Source organism: Myotis yumanensis, unplaced genomic scaffold, assembly GCF_028538775.1.
Source record: "Myotis yumanensis isolate MYYU_CA2020_CCGP unplaced genomic scaffold, mMyoYum1.0.hap1 SCAF_5, whole genome shotgun sequence".
Classification (NCBI taxonomy): Eukaryota; Metazoa; Chordata; class Mammalia; order Chiroptera; family Vespertilionidae; genus Myotis; species Myotis yumanensis.
In genome coordinates this window covers 6,993,521-7,004,476 of record NW_027223756.1, presented here as the reverse complement: position 1 = coordinate 7,004,476, position 10,956 = coordinate 6,993,521, and the positions used below count along the sequence as shown (strand labels likewise).

Here is a 10,956-nt window from a genome sequence, read left to right as displayed (position 1 = left end):
GAAATCAGAAGTGGAAGCCTAAGTCATAACTTGTTGGGAAGAAGAATTAGTGAGAAGCAAACAGTAGATGGACATATTAGCACATGCGCAGACAACAGAGCCTGGGTCTGGATGCAGCAGCTTGGCTGGGCAAATCGAAGTTAGGTGTGCCAGAAAGAGATGCAGGCTTATATAGAAACAGATGAATAATAGAAACCCCTTACTTTTGAGTAGCACTTGCAAATTGCAGACCCTTCAGATCTGTGTTTTTGTTTTATCCTCATGATAGCCCAGGAAAATGGGAAAATTGTCCCCATTGACAAACAAGTTGGCATGGAGAAGTCACACTGTAAGTTATGAACAGAATATAAGCCTGGTTTCCAGACTCTTAGTCCTCTGTTTTTCCTAAAGAGTGATGAGATGTTTTAGCCCAGGGCCTGGCTACTACCCAGGGACTTAATCTAAGAAGAAGAAATAACAGGAGAGTACCTGGACCATGTTAGGTGAGGACGCATGGCAATTCAAATTAATAACAATAAAAAGAAGGAGATGAAGGAGGGGGAAGAGGGAAGGTGAAAGGAAAAGGGGAAGAAAAAAGAGAATGAGGAGGAGGTAGAGGAAGAGGAAGAGGAGGACTGTCCTTCGTGCAGTGAAATCTACATTGTAGACTCTGCACTGCAAGTTTAGTGATGCCCACATGCCTCATGTAATTCTCATGGCCCCCTTAGATAGATACTATCTTCGCTCCATAAATGAGGAAACCGAGGCAAGGGCGGGTTACGGCCACACACTAGTAAACGACAGAGCCAGGATTTGAACCGACACTGACCCTGAAGCTGGTGCACTAAAACAGACTGGACTGAGATCCTGGCCATCAAATGTGTGTGGGGTGGGGGTGCCGAGGTTGTGGTGACCAAGGCCTGGTGCATGACCGCCCAGTCCACTGTGGAACCAGCCCACCCTGCAATGGTGTTTCCAGCTTGCAGGGCAATGCTGGTGGGAAGCTGTGTACTCAGAGAAGATGGGCACCCCCTTAGCAGGCAGCAAATTCAAAGTAATACGTGGGCTCAGCCGTCGTCTTTGTCTTCGGTGTGGTTGGCTGCTGAGGGCTGCAGGGGGCCCTGTGCCCTTCTTTCTCAGCAGGGGGGCCTGGTCTTTTATTAAAGAGAAAGGGACAAGCCCCTGCCACACACCACACACTCCACGCAGGTTGGCTGTGAAACTAATGGTCCACGACACCTCCCTGAAGATGGAGCATCCTCCAGGTCCCTCTCTACCTCCTCCCTCTGCAAGGCTTTCTGTGGCTCCTGGCACACAGAGCTGGTGACCACAGGCTTAGGGACCTCCCACAAGTTTCTTCTCTAAAGAATGAGCTGGCAGCATCAGTGAGCTCAGCGAGGGTACTTTGGTTCCTATCTCCTTGGATAATCAAGTCACTTTCTTTGGGGAAGGATCCCAGCCTTGGAATGTAGGAGCTTTAGTTAGTCTCACTGCCTCCCCTCACCCCCACCCCCTGCGCCCCCCGTTCTGAAACTTTCTCCTAATGACCAGTTTGCTTGTTATTTATAGGGTGTAATTTTAAGTTTCACAATTAGCAGCCATTTCAAGTTGGCAAGGACACCCCTTCCCCTAGGGCAGTGGTCAGCAAACTCACTAGTCAACAGAGCCAAATATCAACAGTACAACAATTGAAATTTCTTTTGAGAGCCAAATTTTTTAATCTTAAACTATATAGATAGGTACATTATTATTAACTCAATTAGGGTACTCCTAAGGCTTAGGAAGAGCCACACTCAAGGGCCGCAGTTTGCCGACCACGACCCTAGGGCATGTGTCTGCTGACGAGTCCTCAGGGAGTCGCAGGTTCTCCTCTGGGCACTTGAACACGAGCTGCAAAAATCATCACGCTGATCGCTAATTGAGAGAACCCTGGACTCTGGGTTCTGTGGCTGTGGGACCAGGAGGTCTTCCCGTTAAACCCTCAGCAAGAACAGGCCCGCTCAGAGAACTTGAGCACATGTATTCAGTGATTATGCCAGGTCCCAGGTAAGAGGGGAAGGGACAGGAAAATCTCCCGAAAGCAGGACCTGTTTCAGCCCCAGCTCTGTTGGATCTTGGACAAGTCACAGAACCTCTCTGAGTCTTCATTTCCTCATCTGTAAAATGGGATTAACAGCCACACTCGTCCATTAGAGTTGTTGGGAGTCTGAGAGGAGATGCTGTGTGTACAGTGTTTAGCAAACTGCCTGGCTCAGGGCCTGGTAGGACAAGTGGTAATGATTGTTACATGTACTTGACAGAGAAATAAAGATTAGGTCATTCTGTGGTCAGCCATGGCCTCTGTGCCAGCAGCCATCGTTTGTTATTCCTGGGAAATTCTCAGTTTGCTTGATTTTATATTTATGGCATGTTTAAGCCTCTTTAGCTATTAATGCATTAAAATAGGTTTCATTTTTATTGCAGATAAATTGCTGATGCTGTAAATCCTCCTCCTTTCCCCTTACACTCTGGGGAGAAGGAAGGGATAATGTTCTGCTGAGAGAAAACAGGGACCAGAGGCAAATATCTTGGGGATCAACCATTTGGGGCTCAGAGAAATTTCCACGTGTACCCCAGATTCTATGCCTGTTCTCTAAAGAGACGGCTTGAGCTATGTCTGGCGATGGTTATGTAGGGAGGCTGGTTGGTATTGCTATGATGTGCAAGGTCCAGCCTTTGAAGTGAATGCTGCTCAGTCCATGTTGAAATGTGATGAGAGCCGCAAATGCGTCTGTGATTACTAGAAAGAACAGATAAGCTGTGTGCTTTGTGCGTGTTTTTCACTGGGACTTCCATTTTTGGCCAAAATGAGGACTGTGACTGGAAGATCCGGCTCTTGCAGTCACCGGGCTCCATGCTGGGAGAGAATCCTAAGCAGACCAAAGGAAAATACTAAATAATTGAAGTGGAAAGTTGGTTGCTAAACCTACAGATCTGGGTGCATATTACATTTCCAGTGAAATACCTTGTTCTCTGGTTAGCTAATGAATAGCTTTAAGTGGCAAGCAAGGACCTTTCAACCTCTCCCTTCATCCATTAGAAATGCTAAGTTTGCAGCATAATCTTTATTTCCATTTCCTAAGTAACATGTTTGGATGGTAGATGAAATTTTTTTTCTGAGAAAGGCTTTCTATTCTCTTTCCTTAAAACATTTGATGCATTTTACAACTTAAACCAAGAAGATTTCTTTCCTGGGAGCTATGTCCAGAATATAAATGCATGATTGGTGTAGTCAAAGTCCTCCAAAGAGGCTCAGCAATGATTGTCAGAGTGAACTTGGAGATGAAGTACAGGGAGATATGGCTGGAGGAACAGGGGGTGGGGTGGGGGAAGGAGGAGGGATGTGGCTTGGGGAGAATCGTGCTTTTGAGAAGAGGAAAGGGAGCTGATTCCTCAGGGCTCCGTTTCTCAAACTTCAATCATTCGTTCACTGTCTTCATGGTTTTTGTGAAACTATTGACTTAATGCTTTTCTTCCTTAAATCCGTTTTCTATTTAAACTTCAAAACAGGTATATAACATAAGCAATACCACTTTTGAAAATGGAGACATGCATCATTTACAATGAATATTTAGGGGGACTTGTTTTAAAAGTTAAAAGCTTCGATAAAAATTTTTTAAATGATTACATTCTGGCTAGATACTGTTGCTTGCCTATGGCTATGAGCCTGAGACCTACTCTGCCTGGGCGAAGAAGCGTGATCAATAAGCATAGGAAAGCTTTTGAAGACATTCTAGCACCAACTTCGATTTTTCCCTCGTGGTAATCACAAGGGTGGAAATACACTTGGAAAGAGAACAGCCTTCTCACTCGGTAATCCAGTATTATTTTATCTTAGGTACCATACGTAGCCTTCACCCAACCCGTTGAGAAACTTGTCTTAGAATCAATGCTCAGGATCGGTGAGGAGTGTGACTGGAGACTAAATAGCCCGAAACCAGCTTTAACAGCAACATCTCCAGGGAGAAAGACCTGGCAGGCAATGTGTCCTGAGCCCATGTGCTTTACGTACAGTGACGTGCACTGGGCCCATTTGCGGTCAGGAGAGGGACCAAGTCAAACAAGGCCCGAGGATGAGCATTGCACATCACTTATTCATTAGATGTAAGATCTGACTTTACAGGACACAACACAGGGTTTGCAGTCGTTTGAAATGTTTTAAAAAAATGACAACTCTCATCTTTCCACTGTTACTATGATGGGGATGTTTGATCTCTTTGCTTTCATTAAATTAATTGCCTGTTCCTTCGCAATGGTTTAGATACAAGGGTACAGATACTGTCTGCGAGGATAGACTGGCTCTGAATGGTGATGAGCAGTGGATATACACAGTGGCTGCTCCTCTTGGAAAACTGGGAAGGGACGTGTGCATGAACGTTTACTAACCTTTCCAGGGGTGTAGATTAATTTCGACTGTTTGCTGGGGATGTTTGAAGTAGCTACAGGAAAATGCAAACATTCTCAGACTTGTGGGAAGGTCATAGTGTAGCCAAATATTGCCACTTTTAATTGAGCACAGAACACCCAAATGTCGGGACTGAAGGGGACCAGAGGGAGCATCTAATTAAAGGGCCTCATTGTTCAGATGAGGTAACTCAGGGGTCAGAAATGATCTGCCCACGGCCAGGCCATGAAACTCACAGTAGCCTGGGCAACAGCCACTTACCCTTTCCATTTACATAAGCGAAATAAAAAGTCATCTTAAGGAAACAGAAAACACATCATCTGGCGGAGGAAGAAAAGAGACTATGCAAAATTTGAATGGAGATTAGTTAAACGTAATTATTGTTTATGATGAATAGATTTTTTTTTGTCCTGCCTAGCTGTCTAGACATTTAATAATTTTTGTCTTCCTAGAGCTTAGAACATTTGCTTAAGATAGATGTTTAAAAAAAGGAGCAAAAAAGTGGCAATGGATGGGCCTGCCTACTTATTCTTTCCAATGTCCCCTGCCTTTTCCAGGGGAGTTTTTGGAGGGGATGTTTCACACCGAGGTAAAGGGCATTTTCTGTGCTCGATCCTGAAGATTCTGCCATTTGGTGAAAATATGTAGTTCTGAGGCTCCTGGGTGGAAGGAATTGACATTTCTATGAAAGAAATGCCCAAGGCCCTGCCTAAGTGTAGGGGCCTTCTGACTTCCAGGCCTCCCATCCAAAATCTCGGGATTCTGCTGGAGAGAATGAGAAGAATTTCAAAGAAGACACAGGCAACCCAATTGGGCTGCCCTTTTCATCCGAGAGAAACGTAATAGAGAAAGCAAAACCATACACTTTTGACAAAATTAGATGTCATCAACTCAAATGACTGCTTTTGACCGCGTTTCCACCAGGCCACTGAAATGGGCTTCCCGCTCAGGGGGCATTGATCGTTCTAGTAATAACGGTATTAAGGCCTTGGATTCGTACAGAGCTCTGCAGTCACAAAAGGCACTCACATGTATTACCCCGTCTGCTCCTTGTGGCAACTCTGTACAGGGATAAGAGTCCCCACCCTCTGGATGAGGAAACTGAGCCCCAGACAGGTTAGCAGACAGCTGACTTGGGGGTCTTGACTGATCTCACTATTATATGATGCTTTCCTTCTATTACTTATAAAACCCCACTTTATTGTAGCAGCCTTTTCCCGCTGCTGGAAGGAAATGATGTGCTTAGAAATGCAAAGTGCTTAGCATGTTTTTTGATGGATAGTAAGTGCTTGGCCTGTGATAGCTGCTGTTGAGGAAGAGGCATTGAGGTGCAATAATCAGGACCACAGGGTTTGGGGTCAGAAAGGTCTGGACTTGAGTCCTGAGCCTGAGCCCTTCTCTGAAAATGCTGTCTGTGAGCCGGGTCATGGGGCTTAACTTCCCCAAGGACATGAGTGCCTACCTCATAAGGTGAAAGTTTGAAATGAGATGCCAATGTGCACGCAGAGCTCAGTAAGGTGCCAGCACTCAGCGTTCAGTAAGTGGAGGATCATTATCAAAAGGATGTGCTCAGAGGCCTTATTGTAAGAAAGCAAAGCCATGCCTGCCTTAGAACCAGATGTTAACGTCTCACAGTAAAACACCTTGATATTTAAGTCTCGGGCATTGAAAGGCCTCCTGTCTTTGCCTCTCTCTTGAGAGAGTTTACTAGAAGGTTCTGTGGACCCGTAGCTTCTGCACGCCACAGCCGGCCTCCGCTGTGGCCAGGTACCTGTATATGATGCACGCCGTGTTCTGGCAGGTACTGCAATTGTTGAGATCTTGGCCAGTTCGATAAAAGTTGCGCCTGCAAGATAGAGCATTTGCTGGGTAAATCTGTGGGCGAAAGTCCCAGGGGATGCACGCATCCTACTGACTCCTTCCCTCAGTGTGGCACTGCCCCCTCCCATCGGGAGCCGTGCCCTGAATCCGCGTGACCATTACAAATACACAAGGAACCATGATAATGGGGCCTCGTGTTTCCAGGGGGTTTATACATGTTTATGCGCTTTCACATCTGTGGGTTTCCTCATGCTGACAACAATCCCAGGGATGAGTCAGCTCTTCTTCACCCCTCGTGACAGAAGGGACACTGCGGGACTTCGCAAAGAGTGGAGGGAGGTTGTGAAAACTCCCGACCCCTTAGTCCGGTGCGTCTCTCTCTGGGCCACCCCAGTGCTGTTCTCTCACAAGGCAATGCTGACTCTGAGTCCTATCAGCAAATGTCACTTAATTTCCTCAGCTCTCTCCTTCCCTTGTGTGGGTGAGCTTCACCATTCCTTCCTCTCAGTCTTCAGGGAGCACATTTTCGAGGGACGAACACGTCACACCTAAATAAACAACTGCCTTCCCCTGCCCAGGCTGGTTCTGAGTCACCCAGGAAAGCACCATGTGCCCTTTTCTCTCTGCAGAACTCTGATCTCATTGCAGTTTCTGCCGACTTGGTCAGCGATGGCCTGGCCCACACCCTGAGACTGGCCAGTGGAGGGCAAGGTCAACAGGAAGCTTGGTGGCCACCTCGAGTCCTTTGTGACAAACACACAAATAACCAAAAATCCTTTGCAAATGCAGTGACTGGCTTCGAGGCAGGGTGGGGGCAGTACCTGTGTGCTATCACTTCCCCCCACCATTTATCAACTGGACCCACATCTTACAATCCTTTTAGGCCTGGCTGCTTCCTCGCCCCCTTACCTCTGTTGATATTTGGAAACAAAAACAAATAGCCGTGGAAATCCACCAAAGCCTAGAATTGAATGAAGCCCAGTTGGAGTTAAGGGAGGCCATTGCTTACAATTTGGGGAAACAACTGAGATGCCAACATTTTGGAGACATTTTACTAATGGAAACCAATGTGCTCTGTCTGCTCCTCTCCTGGCAAACGACTTGACCCAGTAGTTTTTAATATAAAAAACAAATCACCTTACCCTTCTGTGAGAGCCCGAGCTTTCTCCAAGTCTTGAATTACATTCAGAAGGACTTTAATTTTCTCTTGGTTCGAGTGCAGGGACTCCTCCACGGACTGCAGCCGGCCTTGGAGGTCGCAGAGCTCGCCCCGGGCCAGGTGGATCTGGTTAAGCTCCCTGTTGCTCTGAAGTTTGGTCTCCCTCCTTGGACGAGAGGACGGGAGGTGATCGTTTCCTGGACAGTTTCGAAACTCCAGCGTGTCCGACTGGGTGGGGTTCCTTGCGGTCCGCTCCTGACACGCAGGGGCAGGTCTGGATGGGTGGTTAGGTTTGGGTGGCGGCGGGTCCTGGTGATGGCTGCTCGATGACGAACAGTCCAAAGCCCCTCCTGGATGGGCTTGCTGTCCGTGGGAGCCTGGCAAGGGGGAGCCGTGAGTCCGTGGAGGCGAGGGGACACACGCTTCCTTTGACAGCGATGACAGTGGGCCAAAGTCTGTGTCACCAGAGTTGTCTTTGGGCAAAAGCAATTCAGGTTTAAGTTTCCCTGTGCCTGGCATGGGGTTGGCACCGCTGGTGGCGTTCAAGCAGGAGAGGGGTCTCTCTGAATCTGACGGCAGCACTCTTCGTCCATCACCCGGACACAGGTCCACCAATGGGTGGACGGAGTTGCTTATCTCCGCGGACCTGTCTTGGCTGAGAGCGGGCTCCCCAGTCGCCCAGGCCGGGCTGTGATAGATATCCTCTGGGACCTGAATGGCAGCGGTTGCTTTCTCCGAGGCTCTCCCAGGTCCTGCTTCCAGGCATATGCTCACCGGCCCGTTGCTCTGCATCTTGGACATTCGAGGGAGAAACGGGTGGGACACCTGGACCCTTCGAGGCCCGTCCTCCAGATGCTGAGCCAGCCGCAAGCAGGCGAGGTCGGAAGCCACCGCGTCCTGTTCCGAGAGGTTGCCGTTGACCTGGATGGCACTTTGGAATGCTGCTGGCATTTCCACCAGGGACTTACTGGCTATGAGTCTCTTCCTCTTGAAGATCGGGAAATGCTTCCTGAGACTGGGGGAGGTTTGGATCGCCATGTTCCGGAGGCCCCCTGCCTTCTGGGACCTGGGGAAGGAGAGGGAGTAGGCGGGGAGGGGGTGGTGTCTGGGGGCTTGGGTCTTGCCCATCACAGCCGGGTCCTCGGTCGTGTGGACGTCGACCCCAGCAAGGCCGGGCGGGGGCTTGCCGGTCCCATCTTCCTTGAACCGCACCTGCTGAGACTTGCTGCGGCGGTGGTGCGGCTGCTTCGCCAACGCCACCGACTCCAGGCTGTTCCGCTTCAGAAGCACCGGGCGCATTTTCGTATTTTGCTGGGCCATTGAGCCTCAGTTGGCAGGATTGGGACCGTACACGTGTCCTGGGCACATGTCCTTAGGTCTTGGGAGCAGCCTTCTGTGCTGGCATCTCAGACACAGACACCTGCCAGCCGAGATGGAGCGGCCCTTTCCTCGGCGCCGAGGAGGCCGTGTGGGCCATCCCCAGCCTGTGGCTTCCACCCGGGAGCTATCCGCAATGCTTCCCCTGCAGTTACAATATTATTTCATTGCGGCGATAATTGCCACTTAGATAAACAATGAGTTAGGCTAATTAATAAACATCCGATCTACCAAGAGAGCTGGTGGGCTGTTTATCAAAGAGAGGCTGGCAGGCGGCTCCGATCCTGGGAAAAGCTTGCCGCCTTGAACAAAAAGACAACAAAAGTACCATTTAGGGGATAGCGCCAGACTCCCGATGTGTGAATTCCAAAGGAGACCTGCTATGTCTGGAACAGGCGGCTTCCCTTCCCGGAGCATCCGTTTCCAGTATAAAACTACGGGGCACTTACACACATCTTCTGGCCCGGGCATGTAAGCAGGCGGCGAAATCAGGGGCCTGGGGGTCAGCTTCTTTGATGACCCATGATGCTCCTAAGGGAGCTGCCCCATTTCTGTCAATCACAGATCCCACCCTCAGAGCCATTGTGTCCTTTCATACTCTGCCCCTTTCCTGCAGCCTGGGACACGTATCTTCCTAAACAGCCTCACGAAACCCGGTGGGGTGTGACCAGGACAGGTGTGAGGCATCTGAAGCCATGCAGAGCGCAGAGTCCCTGTTGTGGTTCACACGCGGCTCAAGTTCATAGGTGGGCAAGTGATCCGTGGCTGTAGCCTCTGGGAATCTCAGCTGAGAAAGACTGGCCCTTGGCCCCGGGGACTGGGGGTCTGAGGCTTGGCTGTCGTTGCCAGCTGGCAAGGAGAGTCTGAAAGGGAAGAGACAACAACTGAGAATGCAGTTCCTGAGGACCTGGGATTCTCTCCAAATTCCACCCACCCAGCAGGTGCTGCTGAATGGAGGGTCTAGGAGCAAGTCAGTCACGCTGTCCTTCCTTTTATTCCCCTGTCACCTTGTGGCTGCAGGGCCTCGGCACTAAATGCCCATCTGCCCGGGTCATTTCTTCCTTCACTCCTGGGCATCACCAGCCAACTCCTATTTATCCCTGAAGTCCCAGCTTAAATGTTACTTCCTCGGGGAGCCTTCCCAATGACTCCTCCCTCACGTATAACTCCAGTGCTAGACCATTACACCTTCCCATCACATACTTCATAACACCTATTGCAGCTGTCCTTAAATAATCATTTGTGTGTAATCATTTGATGTGCGTATTTATTTGATGTGCTGCTCCCCTGTAAGCTCCAGGATGGCAGGGCCAGAGCCCTCTTGGGTATTCCCAGCCCCCCTTGGGCTCATTGTGGGTGCTTCATGGGTGTGTGTTCATAGAGTGGATGGCTGGGTGAAGGTGCTTTGGAAGCAAAGGAGAACCCGGGCACCGGGGTGCTAGGATCCCCTGCCAGGGCGACAGGACAGTGAGCTCTCTCTGCTATGACTATAGCATTTACTTGGGGACAAGATCTTCCCTAATGTCTTCATTTTTTAAATTGCTTTCCAGGAGATAAATGTGCATAAAATTCTCTTTGGGAAGTGTGCCTTGTAACAATAACAGTTGCCATTTATTGAACACTTATTTTTACCGTGCTGAGGGCTTTCCATGCATTAATCATAACAACTCATTTACTGAGAACTCACTAATGTGCCCGGTGCTGCTCTAAGCTGGAACTCATTCATTCCCTACCCTATAGAGGTGGAAACTATCATTATCTGTCATCATCCCCCTTTTACAGTTGGAGAAACTGAGGCCCAGAAAGGTTAAGTAATTTGCCCAAGGACATGCAGCTAGTCGTAGAGTCAAGATCTGAACTTGTACAGTCTGGTACCCCAGTCTGGGCTCTTAAACTCTACACTTCATTGCCTTTTCATTATTGCATTATCTCACTTAATCCTTACAACAAAACCTTTCAGGTGTCAGGATTCTTATTGAACTGATGGGGAAACTGAGGCTCAGAGAGAATAAGTACTCAGTGGAGGAACTGAAATATGAACCCAGATATCTGCGACTCCAAAGCTTGGGTTCTTAGCTATGAGTTGATGACTTTGTCCCCTTGGGATCTGCCCTGAGTGCAGACAGATGATATCAGTGATTTGAGAAATGAGGTGGAAGGCCCCTGCAGGCCTAGA

At 48.9% G+C, this 10,956-nt stretch overlaps 2 protein-coding genes across 5 annotated transcripts in view; one reads left to right on the top strand and one right to left on the bottom strand.

Annotated features, from left to right (window-relative positions):
• The window catches only part of DOCK2 (dedicator of cytokinesis 2), a 372,626-nt gene that overhangs the window by 194,442 nt on the left and 167,228 nt on the right, over positions 1–10,956 (top strand). The window lies entirely within an intron of this gene.
• INSYN2B (inhibitory synaptic factor family member 2B) overlaps positions 1–10,956 on the bottom strand; it is a 100,983-nt gene that overhangs the window by 5,542 nt on the left and 84,485 nt on the right. Inside the window, exons 2-3 of the mRNA XM_070414434.1 lie at positions 7,387–9,643; positions 6,195–6,269 (exon numbers count right to left, since the gene is read on the bottom strand). Of these exons, the coding sequence (XP_070270535.1) occupies positions 6,195–6,269; positions 7,387–8,723 (1,412 nt within the window). The 5' untranslated portion in view covers positions 8,724–9,643. The remainder of the gene's footprint in view (positions 1–6,194; positions 6,270–7,386; positions 9,644–10,956) is intronic.